The sequence below is a fragment of the Lynx rufus genome, unplaced genomic scaffold, assembly GCF_022079265.1.
Source record: "Lynx rufus isolate CCGP_SWC_20201006 ecotype Redwood Valley unplaced genomic scaffold, mLynRuf1.p SCAF_17, whole genome shotgun sequence".
Taxonomy (NCBI): Eukaryota; Metazoa; Chordata; class Mammalia; order Carnivora; family Felidae; genus Lynx; species Lynx rufus.
In genome coordinates, this window is record NW_025814831.1 from 11,557,781 (window position 1) to 11,573,005 (window position 15,225).

The following is a 15,225-nucleotide window of genomic DNA, read 5'->3' on the forward strand; positions in this document are numbered from 1 at the left end:
CTGCTCCAAGCATCAAGTCCTCCAAACACAAAGCAGGGGTGTGGGTGAGGAGTTATTTTCTCCACTGCTGTCTCTTTTACTAGGAAGATGAAGTTCTTTCTAGGAGGCCCCAGCAGAATTTTCTTTATGTGTCTTTGGACAAAGCTAGGCTATAGATCCACCCTAAACGAGTCACTGGCCAAGGGGGTGAGATCATTCCAACTGGCTTGGAATAATCATGATTCATCCATGGGAAAGGGCACTCTGTTGTCTGAAGAGTTCTGCTCGGGCACTGCTCTGTTGTCTGTTGTTCTGCTGTCAGAGGAGATGGGGGAACTGGCTGTTGGGTAGGCGGTCATGAGGGTACAGTAAACTTTAACCAGGCATTCTCTTCCCATGGCCTCGGGAAGAGGACCCAAGGTCAGGTCCACACATGAACTACTGACCACAGCCCAGAGGGAGAAGTTGTAGCAGCAGAATACTTTTTGGAAAAAACTAGGCAGGCATCCTGGAAGAAGAGGCACACTCGATCTGGGCCTTGAGGAGTGAGAAGGGATCCTGAGGAGTGCAGAAAGGAGGAAGATGAGTCGGCACAGCCCAAGCCAGGGTGCTGGGGTGGGAGCCGCAGGTGGGCTGGGGGAAAGGTGCATCTTCGCCTTACCTGGAAGGTCAGCTGTGCTGGGGGAATGGGTGCAGGGAGAGTAAGAAATGGATTCAAAGGGCTGGGAGTCCCGGGCAACAGGTGCAGGTAGAGCAGGGACTTGGTGAGGTCTGGGGTGTGGGTCCTCAGAGGGGACGGTGGGTGGGTGGGGCTGGGACACCGCCGTGAAGGCCACTGCCGAGGCAGGCAGGAGGAGATCTAGGTCTGAGCCAGCCAGGATGGGTGGAGAGAGGCAGACAGAGGGGAGTGATAACCAGCGAGACTGAGGCAGGGCACAGAGTCATTGTTCCCAAATGCCTGTGTGCCGCTCGCTCGCTGATCTGCTGTCTTCAGACCTGCAGCCTCCTCTAGCTGTGCTTGAAAAGCCCAGACCTGCTTAATAATAACTTTGCTAGTGCCGGACGGAGCAGTCGTTGTGACCCTCAGGGCTGTTACCAGAATTAGAAGGGTATCTATCAATATCAGGGTATTTTTTTTTTTAATTTTTTTAATGTTTATTTATTTTTGAGACAGAGAGAGGCAGAGCACGAACGGGGGAGGGTCAGAGAGAAGGAGACACAGAATCCGAAACAGGCTCCAGGCTCTGAGCTGTCAGCACAGAGCCCGACACGGGGCTCGAACTCACGGACCACGAGATCATGACCTGAGCCGAAGTCGGCCGCTCAACCGACTGAGCCATCCAGGCGCCCCTCCTGCTTTATTCTTTATTCTTCAGTTTTTCTCCTAAGTGGTGGTTTCCAGTCACCTGTGGAGCTTTTCAATAGAGGTGTCATCCCTGGGCCACACTCCCAGAGATTCTGACTTCATTGGTCTGAGACAGGGGGTCCCAAGCACCAATACTCTTTAAAACCTAGTTTGTATACTTTTTAATGATTTTATTTTTTTATTCTTTTTTTAAATTGTTATTATCCCTTTCCAATAGGCTCCATGCCCAACATGGGGCTTGAACTCACGACCCCGAGATCAAGAGTCGCATGTTCTGGACCGACTAGAGCCAGCCAGGCACCCCTACTTTTTAAGTAGATGTGTTATTGCAGTATGATGTGCTCACAGAGGTGTGTAAATAAAGATCACGCTTGAACAGGTTCCTCGCAAAGAGAACCGACCAACCATGTTACCACTTAGCTCAAGAAATACCAGGGGTGCCTGGGTGGCTCAGTCGGTTGAGCGTCCGACTTTGGCTCAGGTCATGATCTCGCGGTCTGTGAGTTCGAGCCCCACGTCGGGCTCTGTGCTGACAGCTCGGAGCCCGGAGCCTGCTTCGGATTCTGTGTCTCCCTCTCTCTCTGCCCCTCCTCTGCTCGTGCTCTGTCTCTGTCTCTCTTTCTGTCTCTCTGTCAAAAACAAATAAACATTAAAATAAAATTAAAAAAAAAGAAATACAGTGTGGTTGGCTCCCCAGAAGTCTGGCCCATATGTCTTCCCAGTTAGTAACCACCAAAGGTCACCGTTGTGACTCCTGTCACCACAGTTTAGTCTTCCCGTGCCGGCACTTTGTATAAACGAGTCATGGATACATGGTCTTTATGATCTGACTTCTCTCGCTCGCTATGGTTTGTAAGCATCGTCCCATTGTGTGGAGTGGTGGTTTGTCTATCTTGTTGGTGCATCACGCGAATACACCCCAACGCGGTCACCCATCCAACACTCAACCCATTCAAATGTTCAGAGACACTTAGGTAGTTTCCACTCAGTTTTCTTATGAGTGGCACTGCTGTGAATATTGTGGGGCTTGTTTTATGGTGAATACATGTACATGGTTCTTTTGACCCTAGAGCTGGGACTGGAATTTGGGGGTCACAGGATGCGTTTGTTCAGCTTTAGCAAATGCCATCAATTTTCCAAAGGGCTTTTTACCATCTGATACTCCTACCAATGGTGGTGGGTGATCTGGTCGCTTCACATGCCCCTCCCCCCACCCCCCATCCCCCACCCCTTGCTATTGCACATCTTTTCCATGGGGGCCATTCTGTTGGGTAGACAGTGGTGTTGTATTAGGATCTTAATTTGAACGGCCTCCCAAACACTTGGGAAGTCCGGCATCCTTACATCTGGTTCTTGGCCACTTGGGTATCCTTGGGCATCGGTTAGCTAGAGCCGCAAGGATGCTGTGTCACAAAGCACCCCAACTAAGCACTTATTCTCATGCTGTGGGTCTGCGGGTCACTGCAGCTGGGCTGACGTAGGCTTCCGGTTGCAGTCTTGGCTGGGAGGGGCTCCCCTGTGCGGGTTGGGCTCAGGCTGCCCCAAGTAGGTCCACTCTGGGGCCCAGCTAACGGGCAGCGGCTCCGGGGCGACACAGACCCACATGTCAGTAGCTGCTTTATCAGGTCTACCAACGTTCATCGGCCAGAGGAAGTCACAGGGCCAAGCCCGATCTCAGCGGGGAAGGGAACAGGGATACCCTTGCCTCCGGGGAGTGGGGAGTGAATATTTGCTAAACAAACCAAATTATAGCACTGGTATTTGGGGTAGTTTTCAAACGGCCTCATGGGTTCTAATGTTCCGCCAGGGCTGAGAACTACTGACCTACAGTCACACTGCCTGTTCGCCGGTCAAAACAGAAAGCAGGCTTCGTTGATTTGACTTTATTTCCGAAAATGAGTTGATTCAACCAAAGTCCACTTCTCCCCGAGGCAATTTCTTTCAAGAAGAGAGTCCTTGGAGTTCACACGGCAAATCATTTTAATGATTGATTTTAACTAGATCCTGCGGACCCAAGGGGCAGGCCCATGTCTGATTGATCTCTAACATTCTCAGCCCTGGCCCAGCACAGAGACCAGGAGACGTGCTGGAATGGGAGGTTGTTGGAAGGAAGGAACATAGACGTTGTTGTGTAACCTCGGTGACGGCAGGGATTTTTGTCCGTTGGCATCATTGTTATATCGCCAGCGCTTAGAGGCGCACCTGACACGGAGTAGGTGCTCAATAAATACTCTGTCAGTTAGTGAAGCATGCATGCACGTGTAGACAAGCTGTCTGGGATGGAAAAATGAATGGTGGGCAAACGGATGGTTGGTTGCATAGAGAGATGTAAGAGCGGGTGAATGGGAAGGTGGGTGGATACATGGATGGGTAGGTGGACAGACAGATCAGGGGACGGGTCACGATCGGTTGGATGGATGATTAGGCGGTTGGATAAATGGACAGATGTAGATGGGTAAATGAGTAGGTGGGTGGACAGATGGCTGCACGGGAGAATGAATTAACGGGCAGATGGGCGAACGATCGGATGGATGACTAGACAGGTGGGTGTGTTGATGAGCAGACGAGTGGATGGAGAGATGGGGAGCTGAATGGATGTTTGAGTGGATCACGTGACAAAATGAATAGATAAACAATGATCGTGAGCTTGCCAGAGGAAAGCACAGCCTTCCCTGCTGGTAAACATAACTCTCTTGCCAAACTGTTAGTGACCAGGATGGTTTCGGTCTCGTCACAGGGCTTTCTGACTTACTGCTTTCTCCTCCCCTCGGAGTGCCTCTTCTGGAGGCCGGGGTGAGAGGCAGAAGAGAATGACCACGGAGATCAGCGCTCGGGGCGGACAGCGTACCATTGGGAATGAGGAATACAGCCTGTATAGCAGCCTGAGCGAGGACGAGCTGGTCCAGATGGCCATTGAGCAGAGCCTGGCTGACAAGACTCGGGGCCCAACCACGGCTGAGGCCACTGTGTCCACGCGAGCCAACCGCCAACCTGCCCATTTCTACCCATGGACCAGGTGAGCGAGGAGAAGCCAACTAGGATACCCGTGAGGTGCAGATCCCAAACGCTGCTAACCCAAGACCAAAGCCTCGGTCTGTAGGGTACCTTTTTACAGCTTAAAGACTCACGTTTGTTATCGAAACTTACCTAGGTTTGACAGGCCAGGCACTCTAGTAGGCGCTATACTCGTTTCGCCTCATTTAACCCTCTTAAAGACCTTCCAGGAGGCTCTCTGCTATATTCCCATTTTATAAACGAGGACACGGAAGCTCAGGGCTGGTAACTAGTCCCAGGTTGCACAGCTAGTGGATGGTGTTGCGGAGACTGGAACGATCCGGTTCCAAAGATCATGGCTTGGCTTTGTACCACTGGCTTTATATTTGAATGCGGTGGGGTTGATGTTCTGAGTCCCGAGCAGAGCTCCCCACCTTACCGATGCAGTCTTCCTGGGAAAACACGTCTGAGAAGCAAGGGACATTTGCCCAGCAAAGTCACCCATTCCTCCTTGGCTCTGGCTTCCCTGTCTCAGCAGGACCTCAATGGCAGGACCTCCTGGGGCAGCACCGTAGAAATATGATGGGAGCCACCCCCGAAGTTCCACACAGGCAATTCTGAATCTCCTAACAGCCACACTACACACAGAAAGACAAAGAGGTGAAATTAATTTAGGTGGACAGTATTATCATTACCACGTGTCCTCAATAGGAAAATTACGAAGGAGACTTTTACATTCTCTTTGTCCCACCAAGTCTTTGGAATCCAGCGTGCGCTTCGCCCTCACAGACCATCTCAGTTCAGGCTAGCCGCATCGCCACGGCTCACCAGCCACATGTGGACAGCACAGATCCAGAGGGTACCTTCTTTGCAGGAGGTGGGAACCAGAGAGGTAATCAAGCATTGGATCTTAAGATGCTTTTAGGAAGGAAAGCTGTGTTTAAAAATGCTCTGTTCCTCACCGAATCCAGGTCAAGTCCGTATTTGGGGGGGTGGTGGTGGGTGGAACAGTTATGTTCTGTGGCCTCAGGACACGGGCCTCAAATCTCATTGTCTCCAGGGGCGCCTGGCTGGCTCAGTCAGTGGAGTGTGCAGCTCTCAGGGTCGTGAGTTCGAGCCCCTGGTTGGGCATGGAACCTACTTAAAAAAAAAAAAAAAAAATCTCATCGTCTCCAGCAGCCAGCTGGCTTTCTGTGTGGCCTTGGGCAAGTCCCGTAAGCTCTCTTAGCAACAGGGGACAGCCCGTCTCTAATATCCGGTCTCAGTTGACAGGGTTGAAGGTGGGTGGTGGTACCTCCCAGCCCTGTCCTGATGCTAGCCACCAGGCGCTCCCCAAAGTGACTTTGGCCCTTGCTGAGGCTGGACCTCCTCTGCCAGGCAGATTGGGCAAAGACTCAGGCTGCCCTACACCGAGGAACCCCTTCTAAGGGGGAAGATGGGCAGCCTCCTCGGGCGGCGGGAAGGAGTAGGAGGCACCAGGTTACTGGGCTGCACCTGAGGGTGTCCCATTCTGGAACCCAGCCTTAGAAACAGAAGTGACTTCATGGCCGGTGCTCTGGGAGGCCCTGGTTCCTGTTCCGGCTGGTTCATCCTAAGTCAGACCACAAGTTCCTCTTTCTCAAGAGGAGATCAGATAGAGAGAACATCCCCTGGGGTATCTGCAGCCTTCTCCCCAGTGTGGGGGGGCCCCACCCCCCGGCCTCCTGGGGACACTTACTAACATTAGAACGGAGTGGGCTCGTGGGGTCCGGACCCTGACCTCCTCTTTCCTCTGGTGGGCAAGGAAGGACAGACCCACCATGGGACACAAACCCTTATCCAGCCTCCTGAGACAAAAGCTCTCACAGAGGAAGGGAAATGACTTACCCAGGGTTGCACAGCCATCACCTAAGTTCCAGGCACAAGTAATACAGGGGAGGGGATTGACCCTGCACCTTCTCATTCCTGATGGGAGCTGAAATCTCCCAGATTCAGCTCTGCCCTTTCATCTCTGGAAGACGGGCAGGCTTGGGTCCTGCTGGGGAAGCCCATGCCTCCCCCACCCCCCGCCCCGCCCCGCCCCAGATGCACACTGAGTGCTTTCCATGCGCCCAGCACACAGCCTTTCAGCTAATCCTTCCAAAAGCCGCGCAAGGTGGACATTTCTGGGCTCGATGTTATAAACGTGCGCACAGCAGGACCAGGAACAGAACCGACGTCTGTCCCGCTCTGCCGCTCGGACGCTTAACCAGCTCTGCCCATCCTGCAAAGGCCTCTTTCCGTGCCTCTCCTTCCTCCGCTTTGAAGTGGGGTTTGGGTCTCATTACAGCCACCTGCTACCCACAGAGTTTCAGGGTCCCCAATGGCAAGAGACACACCGGTTTGTGCCCACATTCCCAGACATGGCATTTCAAGAAGCACAGGACCCAGTAGAATCCTTTTATCCCCAAATAGCAGAGTCGCCATCCAAAGCCCAGAGCAGGTGTCAGGACAGGACATTACACATGTCCCAGGGCTCCACATGGCTGGCTCCTTCTCAATGGAAGGTCACTTCCTCAGCAAATCCTGCCTGATCACCCTTCCAGGTCAAACAGGTCTCCCCCTTACTCGCTCCCTCGGCTGTTTCCTTCTTCTCTCCGACTATGACTTACAGTTTCTATGTACTTGTTTCGGCCACGAGGGCAGGGGCCTCACTCATCTTCCTTCCTGCGAAACCTCTTGTCTAGCACACAGCTCTTGACCCATAGCAACCACCAAATGGCTGTCTGTGAGCGACTATTGGGTGAATAAAGGAATGTATAGAAAGGTAGCAGAGTAGAGTGGAAAGAGAAGTGGGTTTGGAGGTTCAGATCCTTCTTCTGTTACATACTGGCTGTGTGACCTTAGGCAAGTTACTTAACCTTTCTGAGTCCCAACAATCCTATCCTTAAAATGGTAATAACAAAAACTTGCCTAGCCGACATGCAGTGTTCTTATGAAAAGCAAATAAAAATGGCACCTTCTTCACATCTCCCGGCTTGAGTTGACATTCCCCCACCTCCTCTCTGAGCACCCAGAGCGCCCACGTCATGACCGCCTCTGTTTCATGGACAAGCTTTAGCGTCACTATAGGAAGGCATCATCTGGCCTCCTGAGAGTGTCCCCAACTATACTATACAACCTCTTTGGGGACAGGGAGCAGATATTGCCTCCTTTGGTATCCTCAGTGCCCGGCAAAGGGCTTAGATTGTTGTAGGTGCCCAAGAAATGTTTTGAGGCAAATAACTGCATTTCAAAACCAATAAAATGCTCTATAAATATAATTTATTGTTTTCACCTTGTGACCAAAATGGCGACTGTGGACGCAAAGGTCAACTGAGCCTTCGGGGTCCTAGAAATGAAAGCCAGATCCACATCCCAGAGAAAATATAATGTCCCCTTCTAAAGCCATTTTTTTCCAATTTGCTTCTCTCCCACCACGATGTAAGGGATGAAGAAACATGCATAGGGATCATCTGTTGAACTTTGGCCCCCTGAGGGCTCCCTGAAAGGCAGACTCAACTTCCCATCCCATGGAGAAGTAGGGTTCATGCAGCCATGAACCAGAGAGCCCAAGGTTACGATGATGGACCAGCCCACAGTGGGCCCAGGAATCTGGGTCTTCCCAGTCTTTAAACTTCTGCACGTTTTTAAGGTTACATTTCTAAGACGACAATGGAGGAAAGCATAAAGTAGAAATTTGTTTGGGTTGATGTGTGCACAACTGCAGAGAATTCAAATCAAACCACCCACACCGACCGTGCTCTTAGGAGGTGCCAGGTGCCTTCTTGGCACCTGGATGTGAATCAGGCCTCGTCCCTCTCCTCCCCAAGTTTGCAGTCTAACAAGGGTCCCAGATGTACACAATGGCCCAACAGGAAGGGCGCAGCAAAGAGGCTTGCCTCAGTTTCAGAAGGACACAGAGAGGGTCGATTCCCTTAGTCAAGCAGGTGAGTTTTGCAGGATGAATAGGAGTTCGCGAAGTAGGCTGGAGGAAGCAAACCTCTTTGAACCTCTGGTTTGAGCCACCGGTGTTCAGCCGGGTCCAGCCGAATTTAATGCCCTCCCTGGGGTTGTCAGCTCTCGGAGAAGTTGGGGAGCCTTGTCATTGCAGCCCAGGTCCCCACTCTCCCTGAGCCTGACGCGTGTCTGGAGTAGGGGCCAGGACTTTTGGTGACAGTCCTGTACTCCTGACCCCCCGAGCTGCCGCCTACGTGAAGGACAGGGGCCCTACCTGGGCCTCTTCCAGGGCACGACCTTTGCCCACATCCTGCCAGGTTTCTCTTACCTCTGATGACTAACCCCGGTGGTTTTCTCTGCTGGGAATTCCCCCCCTGCCTCGGGGCTGAGGGGAAGTGGGGCCCGCAGCCTTGACCGGACCGGCTCCCCATGTAGCGTGAGGCTCAGCTCAGCACTCGGTTGCTCTGAGCGCTTGCCCTGCCCATCCCCCTAAAGCCGAGTTCACAACTGACCACAGGGTTCCAGGAGGAGTCCCTGCTCTCTTTCCCCCCTCCCCGGAGACTCTATGGTCTGCATCCCGGGCCCTGGCACAAGGCTTGGGACGGAGCAGGGAGTGGGAAACTCTTGTTGCGCGGGACTCGGTCTGCCTGCTTCCTCCTCTGCGAAGCGGGAACGACATCCAGCTGGTGGGGAGGACAGAAGTGAGGCGAGGCCCTGCACGGTCGTGAGGGACATCCCCGTCACCACAGCTGTCACCCCCAGCCGCCTCGCCGTCCCTGTCTTGCTGTCGTCATTTTGCCATCAGAGACAGTCCTGGTCTTAGGGTGGTGTGATGGGTTTTTATTGGCGCTTATTGTCTTGCTAAAAACATCCTGACAGCAGTAACACACGGGCCAGTGATGAAGGTGGCTGGGACTCCAGGATCCTGCGCAGAGACCCAGAGCTTTGTCAGGACCACACAGTGTGGGGGGGGGGGTGCTGTGAGCTGGGCCCCAGGCCGCCTTCCACCCTGCCCAGCATGCTCCGCTTTCCGGGGGGTGGAGAGGGGCCTCGGCAGGGCCAGGCTTTGCACAACCGCCCCCTTCCCAGGATGTGGTCTCTTAGATCTGTTTGACACGCAAAGTTTCCACGTTGAGTTCATTTCAGCAAAGGCTCCTCAGCTACAGAAGCAGTGGGGAAACCCCCCCCGTCTGGTCGCGCCTCCACATCTAACAAATGAGGAAACTGAGGCACAAAGGGGGGCGAGGGCTTGCTCAAAGTCGCAGGGCCGGTCAGAGTAGAGCCCTTAGAGCCAGAGACAGGATGAAGAGGCAGGAGGCAGGGGCATCAGGACCTCTGCAGACAGACCTGAGTCGGCCTCTGCTCTGCTCAGCTGCGTGCGAGCCCGGGGCAGTGACCCACCTCCCGGAGCCTCAGTTTACCCGTCTGTCAAGGGTGAGGACGTTGGTACCCGCTCTAGAGGACTGATGGATGGGAGCACACAGGTGGTGGTCAGGAAAGGTGAGTAGTAACACTCAGAAGTGCACGGAGGAAGGCAGTGACAGTGAGGAGAATGAAGGTGGCCGGCCTGGCGGTCCCCCCGCGCGGAGATGGCCAAAGCAAAGCGGGCCGGCTTCCTTGCCTTGCCTCCGCCCCCCTCCACCATGACCTGGCCTTGCTGAGGGCACCCACAAAATCTGCAGGTTCTGGCCTATCTTGGAGGAGCGTGGGCCTCCTCAGGGTCACAGTTCTAGCACCTGCAAACACCACAGGGTGCTGGTCACACGTAGCAATGTCCTCAGTCCCACGGGGCACCCCCGAGGGGTGCGGGGGAACCAGGCCAGGCCTCCTGGAGCGTCCATGGCACCTGGCACCCCAATCAATTCGATCTGTGGCGTGGCCACCACACCCCCTTTCACCCCTCCCATCCTCACCAAAGCCCAAGGGGGTGGGGAAACTGAGGCTCGGAGAAGTGAAATCATGATCAAGTTAGTGGCGGACGTGTGCCGAGCACCCCCGTGCCTGGACCCCAGCTGAGCTCACTCGCTCCAGCCTCACGGCTTCCGACCCTGGGTTATGCAGAAAACTAAAACCCAGAAAAGCTCAACCGGTCTGAGGTCACAGGGCCGGAGAGTGCCAGAGCCTAGATTTGAACCTGTGTCCGTCTGACTCCAAGCCCTGGCCCCCCCGATGGCCTTTTGCTGTAACTTCTGTCCTGCGCGTTCCTGGGACAGCAGGACCTTCTAACGAGGACCCGGCGAGGCGGATGCGGGAGTCCAGACCTGGTTTGGCTTCCCAGCCGCGCTCCCTTGTCCCCCCGACAACCTCCAAGAACCTCTTGCCCATCCCTGTTGGGACCCAGCCTGGCCAGCCCGAGACTGAGCCCCTTCCATCCAGGGACCTGCCGCTGACTCTTCTCACATCCTCTCTGGTGAAGAATGTCACCTTGCTTCGTATCTGCCTCCTGCGGGGTTGGCTGGGGAGGGGGCCGTGGGGGCGGGGATGAGGTTAACCTCATTGTTGTCTTATATGGTCATTTAAATCTCCCAGGGCTTCCTCCAAGGGCCAAAAATAATCCGGAGACACAGCAGCTGTGTCCAGCACACAGAGAGGACCCGGCCATCTGCTTTGGTTCAGAGCCCTGTGTCTGTCTGTCAGTCTTTCCCCTTGCGATCCCTCCATCCTGGATCCTGCCTCCGGCCATGACCCGCTTCTCTTATGCAGAGTATTTTTCCCTCTTTCACTCCTGCCCTGCACCCTCCAGGTCGACTGTGCCTCCTGAGAACTCGCCTGCCTCGGGCCCCAAGGGCCTGTTCCAAGGGGTCATGCAGAAATACAGGAACTCCCAGCTGGCGTAAGTGACCCCCAGCCCCCGAGACCGTGCAAGTTCACTCTTCCACTTAGGGTTAGTGGGGGGTGGGGAGTGGGAAGCAGACCCCAGGAAGGGGGGCATCCTGGAGGGACCTCCCGGGCATACCACTCCCACGTGTGTCCCCCGTGAGACCCAGCTGAGCTGAGCTTAGCAGTCACAGACTCAGTTCAAGACTGTCAGCGGGGCTGTGCCTGTGACTGAGCCCGCAATGCCCCCCACGTGGGCCCCGGGGGACGGAGCAGCCCCGTGGGAGACGGCCCTAGGACCCCCCCCCAAAAGCCCAGAGGAACTCCGAGCCCAAGCTGATGAGTCAGCCGCACCTTCTGTTTATCTCAGTTTCCCCCCGGGTCACCATGGGTGTATCTGAGCATACTACAACGCTCACGCCCGTGGTCTTTGTTTTGCCTCGTTGCCTGTGTTTGTTCAGTGCCAGGCGGTAAAGTCCAGAAATAATCTGGGCTGCAGGAGGGGTTCTGTGTGCCTGGCACCAGGGTGCTGGGCTAGGTGCGTCCTTGGAAAACAGATCCGTGCTGCCCCTTCTCCGCCCCCCTGTATCGACCCCAGAAGCAGCTAAAAGCAAAAGAGGGGCCCCCCGTCGCGGGCACCCCTATCTCCTTGCTCCAGTTATGTTGCAGAGAGGGGAGGAGGCAATGGGCCAGTGTTTTGAGTCTCTTCCCAGCTCTTTTCAAACCCTGCCGCCCCGGCTTCCTTGGGGCTGTGGGTGGAATTCTGACGGTCTGGAAAAGGGGGCCCCAGACTCTGGTCTCGGCACCGCTGCCCCTTCCTGTGTGGCTGCCTGTGAGTCGCTGTCCCTCTCTGAATCTCCCTTCTCTGTGAGAGAAGGTTGGAGAGGACAGAGCGGCCTCCAGGGTCGTGTCTAGCTCCTCGGTCTCTGATGGTCTGACACCCCCAGCAGCCTCCCCCTACCTCAGGGCGGGGCTTTGGCTGAGCTCCTAGAGCAGCAGTCGGCATGCGCGCCCGAGAGCTTCAGGGTCCTTGCACCACAGCTGGACGAGAGCCAGGCTGGGCGGCAGGTCCTGGGGGTGTTCTCATGAGACTGCGCATCCCCACCCCCACCCCCCGCCCCGTCCACGAGAACAGCCAGCCCTCCTCTCTTCCCCTTCAGCTGGGGTCCCACGGGAGACCTGCCAGGGGACCCGGGATACATACCCAGCCGGGCTCTTCCTGACGCCAGCAGGGGCTGCTCTGACCGCTCGTAAGAAGAACTCACCGAGGTGGTAGTGATGGCGTTGATGGGGACTTCGGGGCTTATCTGGTCAGTTGCCCAGTTTGCTCGTGGGTCTGTAACTTAACCGGCATCTGTGCTCTGAAGCTATTAATAACCGGAGGGGGCTGAAAGTCAGGAGGAAGTGCCGCTCACGACGGAGGAAGCAGCTGGGAGGGTCAAGGGGCCGGCCCCGTGGACCCTCGGGGCCCATCCCGCCCCCTGACGTGGGCGAGCGCCCTGGGAACAAGGCCTGCCTCCGGTCTCACCTTCTCCATCTAGGAAATGGGAGCACTTATGCAGAACATTCCCCACGAGTGGATCTGGGACTCACAGCTGTCCTGGTCCTCACTGACGCAAGGATGGAGGGAAGGGAGCTCAGTGAATGAATGAATGAATGAATGAATGAATGCATGAGTGAAGTAGCAAAGAAGTTGTCATTCATAGTAGCCCTGAAATCTCTCGGACATTCAGAAGTTTAAGACTGTGCAGGCTTCATATGTATTAGTCCTTCAAGGATGGAAGTCTTTCAGCAGCTAAAGCTTCTAGGGGTGAGGGTAAAGGGTGAGGAACAAGGAAGGGAAGACCCCAGAGACATGCTCACTGGAAAGAGCCCCCCTCTGAGACTCTGGTCTCAGAGCCGCTTGATGTGCAAACTGGCCCCAAAGGTTCCCGGTAAGTGCTAGCACACTGCACTGAAACAGCTCCCACGGGGTCAGTTATCCATCCGTCTGGGGGCCGGCACTGTCTGCCCGAATCCTCTTGGTAGACGTGGTCTCGGTGTAACATTAAATGCAGCCCTGCAAGGCGCAGGGACAGAAGGCTTCCTTCCCTAATTTTCTTTTGGCCACCAAGGAGCCCCGTCTAAAAGAGACCCTCGGTTTCCATCCGTGGAAGTGAACGAGCCTGCCATGTGTCGTAGACTTTCCCTACATGGTGCCCACTTGGAGATAAAGGCGTGGAAGGACCCCGGGTCCTGGGCTGCTCACAGGGGGACCAAACACTGGCAAGGCTCGACCGGAGCCCCCACACTTACTTGTATAGGCCAGTTTGTCCTCCAAATGCACAAAGGAGGACAAGAATGTTTTGAACAAGATACAAATAAAATTCCCAAAGAAGCAAGCAAAATGCTAGTAGGGGAGAGGTCATCTTTTTGGAAATGGAAGGAAATAGAAGAGATGAAGGAGTGAAATAATCGTTAGGTTCTGGAAGTTTCCTTCCTTCCTTCCTTCCTTCCTTCCTTCCTTCCTTCCCTCCTTCCATCCTTCCTTCCTCTTCCTTCTTCCTTTCTCTCCTTCCTTTCCTCTCTGCTTCTTTCTTTCTTTCTTTCTTTCTTTCTTTCTTTCTTTCTTTCCTTTCTTTGAATATTTACTGAGTACCTATTATGGACCAGACACTGAGCTAGGCCCTGAGAATGAAATCATGAGAGATGGAAGAAATAAAGGCGCTGTCCCTGTCTTCCTGGGACTCATAGTCCCGCGGGGGACACAGATAGCATCAAATAACTGCTCAGAGACACGCAAAGGCCAGTGGTTACATGAGGGCTTATGACCGGAGGCGGGGAGAGGCTGACCTGGGCCCGCGGGCCGCGCTTGACAGGCCTGAGGAAGCTGTGACGGATAGCTGGTGGATGGATAAGCCAGAGGGGCCAAGGTCAGGGCCAAGGTCGGGGCCGAGTTCCAGGGCACGCCCATGTGGTTTAGGAAGGATTATTCTCCTTATTGAGGAGGACACTGCCGGCAGGGGGCTGAGCACCTGTTCCAGACCAGCAGGGGCCAAGCAGGACCGAGTGGTCCCACAGCCAGCACTGCCCCCGGCCACCAGCAGCCCCGCGTTCCCTCTCCCTGTGGGGAGAAAAGCGGCCCGCCCCTCCTCTGCCGCCTGGGTCCTGAGGAGTGCCCCGCCCCTTGCTGTCACAGGCCTGTGGACCCGGTGCTGAAGGCCATCAAGGAAGGTGATGAAGAGGCCTTGAAGGCTATGATCAAGGCGGGCAAGAACCTCGCAGAGCCCAACAAGGAGGGCTGGCTGCCGCTGCACGAGGCGGCCTACTACGGCCAGCTGGGCTGCCTCAAGGCCCTGCAGCAAGGTGAGGCCGCAGCTCCGGGTGGACTGGGGGTGGGGCTCCTTCTTTTCCGGAGCGTCAACCGTCTTGGGCAGGGGGAGGGCGAGAGGCAAGATTCTTACCCCCGTGGCAGAGTTGAAGTCACCACGCTGGGAGAGAAAAGTGGCTCGTCCCCACCCGCCCTGCTGCCACCGCTCTGGGCCTTTCAGGACAGCAGAGCCTAATTCCTAGAAAAGGAGCGGGGGAGGGCTGACTTTTGGGAGAGCCGCTGCCAGCTTGTTCCAGAATGTTCCAGGGGCTGATGCGGTGTGGAAAATACTGCAGCTGTGCCTATGCCCCGCCAAGGCTGTCCCCCACAGCTGTGGGAACCTGGGCAAATCATGCCTCCTCTCGGAGCCTCGCCTTGCCCCCAAGCCAGATGTGGATAAGGTAACACTTGCGGACAGGACTTACCTCTGCCCTCAAGGAGCATGAGCCCCAGACAGCCCGCCATACGCTAGGGCAGAACCAGTTGTAGGAGACGGAGCTTCTGGCCGTGGCTGGTGGGAAAGGACAGGGTCATTCAGAGACGGAGAGGGGTGCAACCAGGGAAAGCTTCCCAGAGGAGGTGGCATCTAAGCTGAGATAATACAAGTGGGATAGCTGAAGCAGCCCCGTGAGAGCAACGGAGTCCAGGGCCAAAGGATGGATGGTATATTTAGGTGGATGCCACACATGTCTGTCGTTGGAATTGGGCAGAAATCGGGGCCACCTTTGTGTTGGGAAGGTGGGAGCGTCTTCCCCCTTCACGA

The 15,225-nt window shown here is 55.2% G+C and overlaps 1 protein-coding gene across 4 annotated transcripts in view; it reads left to right on the top strand.

Moving 5' to 3' along the window:
- Positions 1-4,105: 4,105 nt before the first annotated feature.
- ASB2 (ankyrin repeat and SOCS box containing 2) overlaps positions 4,106-15,225 on the top strand; it is a 28,865-nt gene continuing 17,745 nt past the window's right edge. The window contains exons 1-3 of one of the 4 annotated variants that reach the window (XM_047080177.1): positions 4,106-4,361; positions 11,040-11,129; positions 14,292-14,458. In XM_047080177.1, coding sequence (XP_046936133.1) covers positions 4,156-4,361; positions 11,040-11,129; positions 14,292-14,458 — 463 coding nt within the window. In that variant the 5' untranslated portion in view covers positions 4,106-4,155. Of the gene's footprint in view, positions 4,362-9,590; positions 9,797-10,858; positions 11,130-12,283; positions 12,424-14,291; positions 14,459-15,225 lie in introns of those variants that run through there. The other 3 variants (XM_047080176.1, XM_047080174.1, XM_047080175.1) reach the window with 3 other exon arrangements.